Source organism: Sphaerodactylus townsendi, linkage group LG08 (assembly GCF_021028975.2).
Source record: "Sphaerodactylus townsendi isolate TG3544 linkage group LG08, MPM_Stown_v2.3, whole genome shotgun sequence".
NCBI lineage: Eukaryota > Metazoa > Chordata > Lepidosauria > Squamata > Sphaerodactylidae > Sphaerodactylus > Sphaerodactylus townsendi.
This window is the reverse complement of record NC_059432.1, coordinates 5651305-5668272: the sequence shown is the minus strand read 5'-3', so window position 1 is coordinate 5668272 and position 16968 is coordinate 5651305. Positions and strand designations below refer to the sequence as shown.

The following is a 16968-nucleotide window of genomic DNA, read 5'->3' as shown; positions in this document are numbered from 1 at the left end:
CTGGAACGGCTGCCACAGGTCTGTCCTCAAAAACTATACGGAAAGCCTCCTCCGGTCAGAAAATGCAAATGGGTTGAAAGGAATTGCTGGGAAACAGGTCATGCATGTGCATTTACGTGCAGGTCGTCTTGGAGCTTGTCACCACTGTGAAATGAAGCCTCTTGCATGCTAATCCTTCTACCTGCAAGTCATTGATAAAAATGCTGAGCCTCGTTGGTAGTCCACCTCTGCTCCTTGACTTCAGTAAGCTTAGGGCAGGGAACATGAGGTTTGGTATTTGTATGAGGCTAGGTTCTCAAGTGCTCACATACTCAAGTTAACCAAATCAGGCTCTGAGCTCTCCACTTGCTTTGTTTCCTATAAGGATGCACCAATATCCTCTAGCTTAGCTCACTGTGGAACAGGAACCAGTTCTTCGTTTGCCACTTCAGCTGTTCACAGGCACTTTGGGCCTGTTCACTGGGTTCTTTTTGGCACGGATCGGTACAACACAGTGCTGATGAATCAACAGCCTGTGACATGTGCATATTCTCATAGGAAGTCTTATTTCACTCTCCCTCAGATCTGTTACACACGTGTGACCCCCTTTTGTCCCACTGGTTGTGTTCCATTTAAGCATCCGCTCTCTTCCAGGTGCACCCCTTTCTTTCTCAGCCTCCTCCAAGAGAACCAGCATAATGTAGTAGTTTAGAGTGGCAGACTCTGATCTGGAGAACCGGGTTTGATTCCCCACTCCTCCACATGAGTGGCAGACTCTTATCTGGTGAACTGAATTTGTTTCCCTGCTCCTCCACATGTAGCCTGCTGGGTGACCTTGGGCTAGTCACAGTTCTCTCAGAAGTCTCTCAGCCCCACCTGCCTCAAAAGGTGTCTGTTGTGGGGAGAAAGGAAAGAAGTCGTAAGCCACTTTGAGTCTCCTTAATGATAGAGAAAAGTGGGGTACAAAAACCAACTCTTTTTCCAGTTCTTCACCTAGAAGGGCAAGTTTGGACCATCCTAAATAGGGAATTCTTTCCCAATTTTAACAAATGCATGTAAAACATTTACTGGATAAATATGGCCCTGAAAAGCCCTGCAGGAGCTAATTTTGACCATTCTTGACTGCTGGTCATTAGTGGTGCCAGAATCTTTGGACATGGAGAACCAGCCTTTTTTTTTTAAATAATCTCTCTTCATTTCTTTCTCCCCCCTTTCTAATCCCCCCCTTTATTTTTCAGTCTTGATCTCAACTTCACATCTTGGTTGGCAACTCAGAAGACTGGATTTATTAAATGATATTGATGTGTTTAGCAGGGAAGTTATTTATTTATTTGTTACATTTATATACCGCCCTCCCCGAGAGGTGAGCTTCTGAGATCTGAAGAAACCAGGGCTAGCCTGAACTAACACACATGCGCACACACCTCTCTACCTCAACCTCTCTTGTTCTCGGTCACTTGGCCTGACCCTGCCAATGCAAAGGCAGGATAGAAACCTTATTAACATACCACAGCCATCTTCTGGTTTATCAAACAGTGCCAATTTCAGAGGCTAAAAAAAATGTTGCTGGTTTTCTTACCGTGAGCAACACCATAAAACGTATTTTTGAAAGGGCTTGCCCTTCTTCCAAATTAAAACAAAACAAAACATAAAACCCTTAAATCCAGCAGGTCAAACACAGGAAAGTTTCAGGTCAACACTTGCAGGACTGAAACATCAATCCTCTCAGTCTCAGTTCAACCAGACACTTGTGCTATTTTGTTTAATGTTCATTTCCGTAGGCGGCATTGATGTACATTTTCGTTCACATTTACATTCACTACACAAAATACTTTTATCTACACAAGGCAGTCAGTATAGCCTAAATTAAAAATAAACAAAACATCGTATTTTCAAAGGACATAAATTCTCAATGATTGTTTTACTCATACACAGGTCAGCTGCACAAAATCATTCAATAATATACATTTGTAAACAGTTAACATATTTTCAATAAGGAGCAGCACCATTTTACATTACTATTTAACATTTCTACACAGTTCATTATTACTTTTTTCCTTCTAAAAAGGGAGCTCAAAAAAAGGGGACTTCAGTGCTGAAAACGACTCCGTTCTCATGGCTTCAGAGCATCCCAGGGCCAGCTCTCAGAGTTATAGCTCTGTCGGGTCCAACGAGGGACTCTACACTAGCAGCTGACACCCCTGCCTGGCAGGATACATCTGTTAAAGAATTGAGGACTGCAGGGCCCTCTGGGTGAGAAAAGTGCTTCAGGGAAAGGAAAGGTGTACACAAGAGCTAACAGACCAAAGAGAACTCCACAGACCTGTGTGAGGTGTGGGAAAGGTGAATTTGCATGGCGGAGCGGGGTGAGGAGAGTGGAGTGGCTGGCTAATGGCAACTCACAGAGGACACTTTATCTGCTTGGCAGGACTGTGCGTCCAAGGGTGGCCTTCTTGCCGAAGGTGGTCAGAAACGGCATCAGGCAGGACGGGTCAGCTCCTTTGGGCTGCCTGATGCAAAGCTGCTGGACCTTTCGTCATGCTCTCATTGGACCCCAGAATCCTGTGCGTTCAGAGCTGCTGTCCCTGGAGTGACAATTAGCCACATGGCTAGAAGGGAAGATTTTAGCTTATGGGTTGCAAAAAGGGCCTGTAAACATAGACAGACACCTTAAATAAAAACAGTTCTGAAAAAACGAGAAAACCATAAATAAAGCCATGTTGTAACAGACTGAACATTATGCTGAATAAAGTCTTACAAATGCAATTTTTTTTAAAAAAAATAAGGTCAGCCTTAACAGTAGTAAAACATATGCAGATTTAAAAACCCATGACAAAAAAAATTAATACTGTACACTTAATTAAAGGAAAGCACTGCGGCTGCTTCTAACACGACTGACGGTTTGAAAGTAGCACTCTGGAACGAATCCCACAATTACTTCTGAACTCCCCAAAATACCACCATTGATTTAGGAAACTAAGACCACCCCCTCCCTCCCTCCCTCCCCCGTCCCCTCCAATTTCTCTCGTAGTCATCTGCAGCATCCCAGAGGACCTGCTGATGTTTCTAGACTGCTGTCTGTATCAGAACCCAAGGTTGGGTCGGTAGACATCGAAGACACGTCGTTGACGGAGGACGATGAAGACGGGTGCCAAGAACTGCTGATCACTGCTGCACCTGTGCTATGAGAAACAGAGGAGCAAGTCAGCGCCAGAGAGATTCGGGGTCTGTGCTACTCAGGCTTGGTGTGCTGGCCCTGCATGACCCATTAAACTTAAATCCTGCTTGCATGCCCCACTAGCCAACTGGAGTTAGATTGGCCACCTAAGAAAAAGGATAATTTCACAGAACATTTTCTAGAATGATTCAGCGAAATGCTTCTTAAGACTAAAGTACAGAACTATTCTAGTGGCACCAAACTCCTGCAAAACACTTTCCAATTAGCCTTGCAAGATAATTTACTGGATTAGCACTGGATTGACCTCCATGGGACATGTTCCAGCTTATCAGCATCTTTCTCAAACTGTGGTTCCCAAAAGCAAATACAATACTCTAGGGCTGGGGAACTGGGTAGCCCCTTCCCAAGGATATCCTAGCAACTCAGCCCTGCCTGTCGCCTTGAGGAGATGCCAGCCCCAAAGTGCCAGCTGCCGCCCCCCCCCCCCCCCCCGGGAGATCTGGGCCTGCTCATGAAAAGTGCAATCAGGAGAAATCAAGCAGGTACAACAAACAGACTACAGCGAGTCTGCCTGTCGTTTCTTTTGCCAGGGCAACAGTGCCGTTATTGTAACCAACCTAAAGGAGGCGGCTGTCCACGTATAACTCCATTCTTGGTTCTCTCCTCCAGGTCCATGACTTCCTTGTAGATCAACTCTGAAAACAGATTATTCTCGGCGTTACTTGCACAGTATTCCAAATGCGCCAGAGAAGAGCTCTCAAATGAACACCCAGCAGCAGGCAACTCTGGAGGCCAAGGAACTGGCAGAGAATGAAGCACATTCACTGAGTTAAGCCAGGCACCTTTTGCACCCCACCACACCTGAGCAGTGAACAAGATGGCATTCCTCAGGCGTCAGTCAGTGGCACATGCTCCCTAGGGTCAAAAGAAGCCAACTCACAGCTGATCCCCAACCAGCTGTGAGTGGGGACCTTATCCACCCCACTCCCTCAGCAAAATTACTTACACTCTTAATTTGCAAAAGGGACCTCTCCCCTAGCATTCAAGCGGATTTCTGCATCACAAAACGGCTAATTTGCCTTCCCCCCCTCGAAGCTGAGCAGGGAAATATGAAATGCACACCTTGAAACCATTGGAAAACTAACAGCTCCTTTCTCTTCCCCACTCCTCCCAGCTTGGGGAGGACAGATGCAGTGCTTTTAATCTCAGGGATGCAAAAGGGATAGAGGAAAGAGCTGGGTTCTCTCCCTTTTTCAGCACCCTAAACTGACAAGCAAGGGGTAGAGAAACATGAAACAAATCCACTGGACTTCTGACCCCCGCCCCCACCACCCCTTAATTTGCTGCACCTTAGCAAGTCTGCAGGGCAGCAACATTTGCAGAATGAGAAGTCAGAAGAATTTGACTTCCAGCGGATCAGCTGGGGGGCTTGCTCCTGCCCCCCCCCCCCCCCCCAAAAACACAAACCTCTGCAGGGTACAGAGCAAAATTTCCCCAGCAGCTCTGAAGCCAACTCCCAGATAATACCTCATGCCTGTCAGGACTGCAACTCCCAACATGCACTGGTTCCCGCCTATTCCCAAAAAGTGCGGAAAAACAAACTGAGAAGCTACATTCCACCAGAACTTCAGAGCCATTGGGAGACCAGGAGCTGGGAGGAGGGGAAGAGTTGATTGGTTGCTGCCTGTCTTTGTAAATAGTTTAAATACTGGAACTGAGGACAAGAATCCTCAGTTCCAGCACCCTGTACTAACTTTTCTAAAGTTAGCTTTGTCTGAGTGTGTTCAGCCTTACAATGCCAGCAGCCTGATCCTGTGGATGCACATAATCAGGTTGCAAATAGCTGAAAAGGCCACTGATTAACTGGCTACCTGAGTACCCCTAGCAAGCAGGAAGGGGGCCCAAGCAACACTTTTCCAAACATGGTTTATAAGGATCAGATAAGTTATTTTTGGCATTTTAAAATCACATGAGCAACACAGCAAAGGCTTTCACAACAGCACTGTCTAGCCTCTCACAAAGAGGAGAAAATATTACTCTCACCTTTCCATTCCTCTATTGTGTGCTCTCGTTCATCTAGCTGCTTGTCTGGTATCTTTGGAGGAGGCTGGAAACAGAACAGAACAGTTCAGACTGAATGAAGTTAGTACATGACACTCTAAAGAGAAGCTAGCTCCTTAAGAATAACCAGGGACTACTGGCTCCAACAGGTTGGCAGTGGCGGGCTTACCTCTGTACTTTATTTTATTACATTTAGGGTGGCTAACAACACTTCAGTATCACACACAAGACACTGGCAATATATCAGTAAGTTAGATAAAAACATAGAAAATCACATGTTATAATTGATGCTAAAACAAACCAAAAACTACATAGAAAAGGTCCAAGGTCACCCAGCAAGCTTCATGTGTAGGAGCAGGAAAAGAAAACTAGTTCACCAGATAAGAGCCCACTGCCACTCATGTGGAAGAGTGGAGTATCAAACCCGGTTCTCTAGATTAGAGTCCACCCCTCTTAACCGCTACACCACGCTGGCTTTCTGGGGGCCGAGCATTCTATGAATGTGACCCTTCTGTATTTCATTCCCAGCCTGCCTTTCTCCTCAAGGAGGGCCCAAAGCAGTTGACCACCACGTTTTTCTTTCCCCCTTTTTATCCACACAACATCAACCTGTGATGTTGGCTGCTGTGGGTTTTCTGCGCTGTCACATAACCTGCAATGTTGGCTGGGCTGAAAGAGCGACAGGCCCGACGTCTGCCAGCAAGTTTCCCTGGGAGAAGAGAGACTGGAATCTGGGTCTCCCTGACTTTAGTCCAGTACTCTAACTGCTACACTGCACTTAAGTTTAGGAAGTTCATACGCTGCCTTTCCAGAGCCTGGCTTGAGGCAGCTGATGACAACGTTGGCCCCCCACACTTCCACACTGGATTCAAAGTGCAGGTTTTCACCTTTGTGACCTGGGGCCTCCCTCCCTCCTTAGAAACTGGCTACCGCTACATGAACCTGTGCAGCAACTCTTTGTCTTTCCCGTATCCCATGGCTGACTCCTCAGCCAGAGGCACAAAACTGTGCAAACACACACGACGACAGGACAGAGAGGCTGAGGCTTTCCCCTAATTTTGCCTCCTGATATTCAAAGGTTTACTGCCTCTGGATGTGGAGGCTCCCTTTGGCCACCGTGGCTAACAGCTATTGATACAATTATACTTCCATGAATTTATTTAACACCCCCCCACCCAAGTGGTGGGATCCCAAAATTTTAATAACAGGTTCCGATGGTGGTGGGATTCAAATAGTGGCGCCGCCGCACACACACACCTCCAGTCCCTATTGGGCAGGGAGGTTGCTTTAGTAACCCCTTCTCGGCACTCAGAAAAAATTAGTAACCACTTCTAGCTGCCAGTATGCCACATCCTCTGGAAGCAAATTCCACATTTTAAATCACTCCTTATGTAAAGAAGTATTTCCTCCTGGAAGCAGACATTTGAAGGGAGACTTGGGGGGGGGGGGGGGGGGATAACAGAACTTCAACTCCTGAACATTCACGTTCTCAAACAGAGAACATTCAAGAGCAGGAGGAGAGTAAAAACTGCTATGAAAGTGTTAGATCAAATTATTTTAATGGACAGACTTAAGTCATTATCCCTCAATCGTGGCTTGGATGTTCTACACTTTGTAATTGGCAACAGCTATTATGAAGTTTGGCAAATTCAATTTCTGCCTCTGCAGACACGTTTTGTCGTCTTCCTCTGGTCCCCGCGGTGTTTGGAACTGGCTACGACCACAGTTTTCATCAATGCTCCTTGAGTGATCCAAGCCAATTGGAAATCACATACTAGATGCAAAGATAATGCAATACTGGGCAGCAAATCAATTTTTGAAGTTTGGTGACACTACTGGGTCAAGCAGAGCCCAAGGATCACTGTAAGGATTGGGCTTTTTCTGGAGCCCCCCCCCCCCCCATGTCTAAAGGCCCCTTCTCTCAGCTGTGACAAAGGCTTCTGCAAATGGCCACCTCCACACATGGGGAAAGATCTAAATACTGGCAACCTGTTTTCTGATTTTTGCAACCTAATTCATTGCTACAGCACTGAAAGTTTTTCAGGATAGTTATCCTGCAGCTTCTGTAGAGTAGAAATTTGGGCCTAGAATGTTAAGATCTTAGTGAAGCTGGATGCTATTCAGAATACCTCCACCAGGAACATTCTGCATCTCCTTCACAGAACCCCAACAGCACATTTAAGATCAGAAGCTGGCCTACTCTCAATTATAATGAGAGTACATTTGAAATTCATTAAACATCATGCTAAACGTGTCAAAACTCCTGATACCCATCTGGTTAAATCTGCATTTCAGTTTTACCTGGCAAAGAATCAGGGGATTAAGCAATTGGGTGCTGTGTGGTTTCCGGGCTGTATGGCCGTGTTCTAGCAGCATTCTGGAGAGAATGCTGCTAGAACACGGCCATACAGCCCGGAAACCACACAGCACCCAAGTGATTCCAGCCGTGAAAGCCTTCGACAATAGATTAAGCAATTGTCTCCTATTTTGCAATTACATTCTTTACCTCCTTTAAAGCCTGTTATATCTTAGCACCCTATCAAAACTTGCAAATGGTTAATTGAGAAGGAGGAATTATGCAATAACAGTTTAGTTTGAAACTCTAAATATTCTACAAGGGATCCTCATTTTAAGCCTTGGAAAATCTATTCTAGATACTTAGCAGATCTTCCCAAGCCTTCTTTAAGGAAAGCCTTCCCTACTGCGCAATTTCAATCCATGCCTACAGCTGTTTGTTACAGGAGATTTAATGAAATCCCTTTGGACTTCCACCTCTGCCCTTGCGGGCTTAATAAGGTTGAAGATCTTACTCATTATTTATTACGCTGTCTAATATAGGCATCCATTCAGACTAAAATGAATCAGGGCTTGATAAGTTTTTCTGGCTCAGACGAAGATCATATTGGCTTTCTTATGGCTAATGGTCATCTATTCATCATCCTTTATAGTTGCTACTTCCAAGTGTTCGTCAATGATGCTAAGGGAGAAATTCATTTTTGATAACTCTGAAGGAACAATAAATTGACAGCATATCCTTTTATCTACTACAGATTTTATACCATTTATTTTTCCACATTGGTTTTAGATCATTGTAGGGATGGTTTTAATACTTCACCACAATCCTGTGTTTATGTTAATGTTACGCCCAATGGCTTCATTAATTAATTAATTAATTCATTCACTCACTCACTCATTCATATACGAACTGTTCTTGCATTTTGAAATCCTCTTTGAAACTTAAGAGCAGAGGGACTGTAAACTCAGTTTATAAGCAAAGGAACGGCCATCAAACGAGCTGCTTGAAACACAGAAAAGGGCACTTCCGATACTAAGCGTCAGGATTGTCACAAGGGGCCGTACAGTATCCAAAGCGGACGACTTACGGCTTCGGCTTCCGAAGGGTCATACCAGACATTGATGTATGGATGCTGCAGGGCTTCATCCACTGAGATTCTTTTTGATGCGTCGATCACCAGCATTTTGGATAACAAATCTCTGGCTTGACTGGCTGCAAGGGCAGAATTGAATTGATGACACATTTAAGAAGTGGAAGGGGAAAGAGGTATAAAGCGGCAGGGGAAAACTGATGATCTATCTCACTAGGGGCTAGAAGCAAATCAGGGGCTTCTTGCAGTTCATTGGTTTGATGTTAACATAAAGCAGCTTCCTATTATTGTATGCTGCCTTGAAATAGAAGGAAAAGAGGGTATATAAATGTTTTAATGAATTAATAAACGGGATCGCATAGGAGAGATGATGTTTCCAGAATTAAAGATCAACGTTTGAAGGAGATTTTGTGTTAGTCCCAGTGGCAATAATAAGGACTAATATGGTAATATTAATAGGTCAAAGATGTGACCACAATTTGACACAGTTATTATGCTTAAGTCCAGTGAAATTGATGGCCTTCAGATGCGCCTAACTCTGGGCTGGACTGTGGCTCATCTGTTCAATGGGGCGGGGCCCGGGGGAGTAGGAATTCAGCACCAAAACCAAACATCCAGATACAGAAAGTCATCACAGAAACCATGAACTATAAAAAAATATTTGTAGCAAGGAAGAATGGTTGACTCCAGTATTTATTGATTGATTGATTGGATTTAATAGACCCCACCCACCCCTGAAGGGCTCTGGGCGGTATACAATTTAGAGAGGGCCAGAGTATGGCTCTTAACCTCAAACTTCCACAAAGAGGAAAGGCTACTCACAGCATTAGTCACATGTGAGGTTTTTAGGTGACCAGTGAATGCCTGTACCCAATTAAAAGTATTTGTATGCTGTGTTTTTCCTGACCCTAGGTCTCCAATCAGAGGAAACGAATACAAGATGGTAGCCATCAAGATGACCATGGAAGAAGAGGAAACAGCTCCCGCCCCAGAGTGCTACTTAGCAACCAACATTATGTTCCTCACAACATTTTTATTGATAGGGAGTGAGCCTTTTCATTATCGCTTCCAGGCAGCAGAGATGAATGATAAAGGTACTAGAGGAAAGAGCAGGTACCCTGTTTATCACCCTCGGGCAGGGATGTCCAACTCTGGCCCTCCAGAGGTTCATGGACAGTGCCACAGTGCCTGATGGGAATTGTAATCCATGAACCTCTGGAGGGCCAGAGTTGGATACCCCTGCCCTAGGTCTTGGCAGTTACCATTCCTCTGGCTTCTTGCTCACATTCTGGTAGCAGATTCACAGGCATACGGAGGAGACTACTGGTCAAAGGACAAATCCCCTCTCTGCTCCTAGCTGAGCAGGTGCTACAGGAGCAAGGAAACAACACCTCTCCCAAGGGTTCCCCGTAGGATGAAAATGCTTTGCCTTTCCCACCCACCCCTTTCAAGAGACCAGCTTCCCAAGAGTGCCAGAAAAAATCCAAATTGCAGCACTGCAGAGGAATCTTACCCTTCAGTTTGTTGTGCTCAGAGTCAACTGGAAAAAGGACATCGGGGAACAGCTTCTCGAAACTATAGCCAGCATACTTAGGCCTGTTCTCCACGTAGGTCCTGACGGTTGGTTGCAGCTTCTTCATGAATTCAGAGCACGGGGTTCCTAGTTGCTCAATAACTTTATTCCACTGATCAATATCTGATATCAAGCAGCTCAGGAAAACATGAGGAGTCTCATATTCAGAGCAAAGGGCCGGGACGAGGCCGCAATTTAACACTCATGGCTCAATAATCACCTTATGCAAAGCTGTTCTCCTCTTTTGTCTACTCACCTGTCACATTTTCATCCCACCGTTCTGGCAAGCGGCCCAGAGTGGCGCATCTGGCCTTTCCACCACGCTAACAGGTGGGTGAGGCTAAGAGTGCACAACTGGCCCCAGGCCACCCCGGGAGCAACACGGCTGAGTGGAAATCTGAACCTGCGCTTCTCTCATCCAAGCCTACCCCTCTGACAGCCATATCACACCATCTCCCTCTTGACATGTTGGTTTTTAGCGCCCCATCACCGTTGGTACTTCTCTCCCTGCTAAGAGAAACCTTTTCTTTACAGCAGAGGGCACAGAGGCAAAACACAGGGGTGCTTTCGCACGCATTTGCGTGTGTACTGGAGACAAAAGAAACTTGGAGCCAATTCATAGTTTCTAACTGATAAGAGGAGCGTGGATTAGAGAACTCCATTCTGGATAGAAAAGTGGAGAGATTCAAATCTAACTATCTGGATAGTGAGGGATGCTGTCTGCGTCCCTCTGCGCACGTGGGGCAAGATGGAGGAATGTGTGCAAGAAGACTGGAGCGTGGAGGAGCAGCAGGAAGGAAGGAAGTTCCCTGAGAGCGTCAGAGCAGTACAGAAAAGGTGCTCAGTGTCTTGCTCTGTTCCAGCTCTCTGACTTACTGATCAGTCTCCCTCTGTCACTGAGGCAGGAGACAGCTCAAAGTCCTTCACTTCCAACAATCACAACAGCACAATCACACGGGAGCGGTTTGGAAAAGCAACTGTTCAAAATGTCCAGCTCCAGTTAATCAGGGACTCGCCCCCCCTCCTACCACACGCACAACCACAACACAGGAGACTAGCCAGACACATTCATCTGTCCATCAAAGCAAGAAGAAAGAAGGAGGATCTGTCAAATTATTATCTTTTCATTCCAGCTCATAAAACCAGAGACCCTTGCTCTGTGGTCCAGGAGCCACAAGTGTTTACATGCCGTGGCTCTTCTGAGCACTGTTCCCTCATAACCACCAGCTCTTGTGGGTGGCAAGCAGTTCTCATCTTGCAGCAGCCACTGGCATTGGGACAGGAGATGGCAGACCCTCTGATTTGTGGTCTGTGTGCCAGGGCGGGAAGCAACAGGCCTTTGTTCTCCAAGAAGCTCTGTCCTTCCCTCCCGCCTCTGAGCTCTTGCCTCAGCAGCCAGGAAATTAGTCAGCTGGCTCCAGAGGACAGAGGGACTAAAACCGTGCTCCCACCATGGCAGCTGTCCTGAAGAAGAGAAAGCAAGCTGCAATGAGTGGCAACAGTGTGTGAATAGTTTTATACACACAAAGTTATAATCTTAGAGGCCTGATGTTACAATTTATATAATATAAATATATTGAAGCGGACGGAAGGACACACAGACAGACTGCAGGCCACTGTGGCTGCTCTAGATTGGCAGGTTGCCTGCTGGCATCTGGCCTGCAGCTTGCAGGAGGTGCTGTTCGGGGGTCCCCCTTAGTGGACCAGTTTGCTTGACGCTGGGCAGATGAAAGTTCCCTTTTCTGTAAAGACATGGACTCCACATTAGAACCGACTGGTTCAGATGGCGCTCGGTTGCCACCTTGCCAAGGTATGCGGGATGATTCTTAGTTTATTTAGTCTGAGCATGCAGAAAGGATTCTTGGACATTTGAAACCTACCCCTTGTTCACATGACTCAGGGCCTGCCCCTCTGGGTTGCTTAAATCTGCTGGGGAGAGGAAGTTGACTGTGTTCAGCGAAAGAGAAATCAGTTTCCCCTATTCCTGAAACAGGCTGTGGCAGCTCCACTCCTTAAAAAAAAATCTAATCTGGATCTAGGGAATTTGAATCATAACCATCCAGTCTCAAATATACAATTATTGGAGCAGGGCAAGTGGACAAAGGTAATCTAAAATATTATAAACTGAGTTACAGAAATAATTGCCATAGCCCCGTGTGTAATGCGGTTCTTGCTGCCTGAAGATTAACTCTCCATCTTGATAAGCTGAAGATTAACTCTCTATCATGAGACAGCTACTGGTGGCTAGAATGACTAACCCGGTGTCTCCAGATTAGTGTCTGGTTGCCTTGGGATTTCACTTCCCCCCATAAGAGCAGGTTCCCAATCTAGAATGCTGCCAGACACATGCCTCCGGTTGGCGAGGGCCACCTTCCATCTGCTTTGGCTGGTGAGCCAGTTGGGGCCTTTCCTGAGTAAGAAAGATCTGGCCACTATGGTACATGCCCAGGCAACATCTAGCTTTAGACTGGGTTGCCCTTGAAGCTACAGTTGGTATAAAGCGCAGCACTGAGAATGCCGATTGGACAGAGTTATAGGGACTGCATCATTCCCATCTTGTGCCGCCTGCACAGGTTTCCAATCTGTTGCTCTTGACCTCTGAAGTCCTCTCTACGTCCTGGGACCGGCATGCCTTGAGGGCCACCTTCTCCTCTTTAAGCGCAGCTCATTCGATATTCTTGGTCAATAGCGCAGCTAAGCAGCACAATACACTCCATCATTATTTTTTTTAAAAAAACAAACAGGTTTTTAAAAAACCTGCCATGTCCCTAATGAAAATATTTTTAAAGCAGGATGATTTAAAAACTACAGCAGCTGGCAGATAGGCTTACTGGATGGCTGAAAAGGAAAATGCCTGAACACATTTGAGCTTTCCAATCTCCATTCTAGGCTCATAGCAAGGATACGGTCTGTACCAGGAAATAATACACCACCTTTGATCATTTCTCCCATGATGCACCCCACTGACCAAATGTCAACTGAAAACAAAATGCAATGATGTTAACTCATTGAAAGAAAATCAGAAAGGACTCTAAAGGACAGGCAGGGGAGTGTGGGGGAGGGGAGGGGGGAGATGAACAAAACAGTGATAATAAAAAGCAATGATGCCAGATGAAGATGGGTGAAGGTGAACATGTGCTCGCTACTGTACCAGCAGAGACTATTTCCTACTGCTAAATGCAGCCTCCGTACAATCCAATTTTTATGCTCCTCAGAAGAAAATAATTCACAGGAAGTAAAACAGGTGCCCCGTAAGCATTTTTACAAGGAAGAATCTGTAAAACAGCAACAACCACCACCACCAAAAAAAAAGCCACCACAAAAGATGAGCCACTAAAAATTCAGCCTGCTGCAGCAGCATAAGGATACAGTCCCTTCCTGGAAAGAGGATTTTGTGGCAAACCATTTCTCCCATAATGCACCCAACAGACCATATATCCACTATGTTTGCAGCACAAAAAAGAAGCAAAGCAAACCGTCACTAGAAATTAAAAAAAAATAAGCAGCAGGACATGATTGCATTCTATTAAACAGCAGAAAAAACACCGAAGGAATCGTGGTATTGAGCCATGGATCTATTTTAGAGAGCACACAAACACATACACAACATGCACTCTACTAGCCCATTGGGAGCACAAAGGAACCGTTTCTTAGAAAAACTGTGTTCTCGCATAGCTCTCAGACATTCAACTTCTGGCATAAGAAGACTTGCGAACGTGGTCTTTCCCCCCCTTATTTGGTTCACAAGGGAAAGGTGAAGGAACAGTTGTAGCTCAACTGCTTTTCAAAGGCTCACAAAGTAGGCAATTGCAAGTCTACTCTGAACAGGTTTAGAGGACTGGGCCATCCGGCTGTTCAGGAACCAGCTGGCCTAGAATGCACTTTCGTTTAATTGGCAAGTCTGTCTAAATCTGACCACCTTTTGGAGGTTTGGCTGCATGTGATTAGCAAACTAGAAACATTTCCTGGGAATGATTTCCTGTCGACTGTGATTTCTGTCGAAGGAGTTTGCACATACCTGGTTAACTGTTAACTGTGAAATAATCCACCTTGCCATCAAGAGTTGCAGCTACCTGACCACCAGAGCGGGAGGGGTGCTACATTCTAGCTTTGGCTGTCTGCACCAAGTTACCATCCTACTTTTTAGTGAGCTAACTTCAGAGCCAGCTTGAAGGTGAAGACAACATCTACCAAGAAGGCGCTGTCATCTTGTCACTCCCTTTCGTTAATCTGGTTTTTTGTTTCAATGTACTTTGTTAAAAACTCACATTGTTACCTACTTTAGTGGAAGAAAAAAAACGGGATGGCAGCATTTAAAATTTAACCACACATTTTCATCGACGAGAGAAAAATGAAGAATTCTGGCTGATCGCATGAAAGTAGAAACATGTCATCCTTATTAAGAAGAATAGGCTGACAACTGCGTCGGGCAGGTGCGGAATGGCAAAAAGAGTTGGAAGCTGCAGGGGTCATCCCAATGCAAAAATTCAGAGTCTAGATTACAAGGAAGTATCTGCAGTTGTTTGGTGTCACAAACAAAACGAGAAACCTGGTGGCAACTTGAAGACGGCCACTTTCACAGCTAACCACTTGAAACAATTTGGGTCTGCAACCTGCGGCTCTCCAGATGTTCATGGACTACAAATCCCATCAGCCCCTGCCAGCATGGCCAATTGGCCATGTATTGTACTGGAAGCACCTCGAAAACTTGCAGAAAGGAAAAGGAGTAACTAAACCTTCAATCTCTCCACAGAGGGCAGAGTAAGATTTTCAGCATAAAGGAAAAGGCCATTTAAGTTAACCTTCCTGATGTTAAGAGTGATTCTGCAATACCACTGAAGCAGGGAATCATGTAAAAGAAAGAAAAGGCAACTGTGAAGAATCAACAAGCATTAATTAATTTTGCAGTTTTAATGTGACACCAAGGTGCCAGAACTCTGGTGGTTTGTTATAATTAAAAACTGCAGATGTCACCAAAACTGTCTCCAGTAACACATAAGAACTGGTTACAGAAAGACCTCTCAGAGGCCCGTTCCACACGGGCCTATGAAGCGGCGACACACCGGCATATATGACACTGGTGGAGCCCTGGGACCATTTGCACGCTCCCGTGCGGGTGATCCCAGAGCTGCCGCAGCCCGCAAACGCACCTTCGCACAGAGGCACCTCCATTTTGTTTGTAAATGTACCCTCTCTTCCCTGCACAGCTCTGCAGGAACAAGGGGACACGCCCCCATGGCCATGGGAACACCTCGGGGGTTGGACGGCAGGAGGGATGTTCCCCTTGTTCCTGCAGAGCTGTGCAGGGAAGAGAAGGCAAGTTTACAAACAAAACGGAGGCGCCTAAAAGCAGCGGCATAGGATGCAACACACTGTTTTTGAAAAGACTTGCTCATTGAGGTGTTCCAGGGCGGGCACCGCTGTGGCAGGGATGTAGTATGCCCGTGCCCCAGGTGGAGTTTTCCCTCGCTTCACCTCTGACTACAGTTCTCAACTATTACTCATAACCATTCGAGCTTCTGGGGAAGGTTAGGAAACCCCTGGCTGCATTCTTGAATACTGTTCATGCATGTCAGTTTATATTTACATATTATTCTTTGGCAACAACTGAGCTGAATTTAAAAACAACAACACTTAAACACCTGATCAGAGCAAACTTTCAAAACAAAAAGTTTCTTATTGCCACAGGTAGACCAAAACACCCCGCAGGCCGTTCATTCACATTTTATCTCAACGCCACCAATGCAGCACAAAATGACTCACCAGTTTTTAACCTCTCCACTCGAGATTAAACGTGTTACAGATTTGGGCCACAGACTTATTATTTTTTTTAAAAAAAAATTAGAGGAGTTGAGGCAAATGTAAAATGCAGTGTGGAAAAGTGGGCGGTGGAAAGACAGAAGACGTGTGCTGCTGCACTGTATTAGGGAGAAAGGTGAAAGCTGCTAACCGTTTTCTTTGTACCCCATCCCCAAGATGACTTCTGGCGCTCTGTAGTAACGAGTCACAACATAAGGCGTCATCATAAAGCTTGTTCCTGCTGTTCTGGCCAGTCCAAAGTCAAGAATCTTCAAAGTGCAATCCGATTTGACTACTATATTGCTTGGCTTCAAATCCTTTAAAAAGACAACAGAGAAAGACGTGTCATTCATAGGTGGATTCCGCATGGGCCAAAAACAGCGGTGTGAAAACAGTGTAAAATGGTTTTAAAGGGTTTACACCGTTTTCACACAGCTGTTTTTGGCCCATGCGGAATCTGCCTAAGACAAGCATTAAAATCCCAAATACAAAAATCAAGCTACAATCTGGGATCATATATATGATAGGAACAATTTGTATCTGCAGTAAGTATCTCATGGTCCCCCTCTTATGCCATCTGGTAAACATGCTTAATGGACAAAGAGGAGACCACAACAGGTCTAGGAATGGGTTTCACTACGCTGTAGAACTTTACAATCATTAAATGAGTTTTCAAAGATTACTTTTAGCTGTAGAACTGTGTGGCAGCATGCCTTGGCTGTGGGTTTGCCCACAGATACAATTCAGGATACAGCTTACTTGGCACAAGTCAACTGAAATGAACAGTAACAAGCAGAAATGGTAGCACAGTCGAGATGCTTGTAGAGAAATCAAACCTAGGATTCTCCTACAGGGAAGCTGGTACTGGGCAGAGCTCCTGTTTCCAACATGAGTAATTAACTTAGCAGACTTTAAAAACTAAAGCAATGGCTGCATTATTTGAAACTCCATTACAAAAAGGACAAAGTTCTGTTAAAGGATGCAGGCTGAAG

At 45.4% G+C, this 16968-nt stretch overlaps 1 protein-coding gene across 5 annotated transcripts in view; it reads right to left on the bottom strand.

Annotated features, from left to right (window-relative positions):
• Positions 1-1727: 1727 nt before the first annotated feature.
• The window catches only part of MAPK8 (mitogen-activated protein kinase 8), a 42209-nt gene continuing 26968 nt past the window's right edge, over positions 1728-16968 (bottom strand). For 3 of the 5 annotated variants that reach the window (XM_048505917.1, XM_048505919.1, XM_048505920.1), the window contains 7 exons: positions 16128-16293; positions 13084-13155; positions 10118-10300; positions 8602-8726; positions 5201-5264; positions 3775-3852; positions 1728-3156 (listed from right to left, as the gene is read on the bottom strand). In XM_048505917.1, coding sequence (XP_048361874.1) covers positions 3011-3156; positions 3775-3852; positions 5201-5264; positions 8602-8726; positions 10118-10300; positions 13084-13155; positions 16128-16293 — 834 coding nt within the window. In that variant the 3' untranslated portion in view covers positions 1728-3010. Of the gene's footprint in view, positions 3157-3774; positions 3853-5200; positions 5265-8601; positions 8727-10117; positions 10301-13083; positions 13156-13546; positions 13619-16127; positions 16294-16968 lie in introns of all 5 variants that reach the window. The other 2 variants (XM_048505918.1, XM_048505921.1) reach the window with 1 other exon arrangement.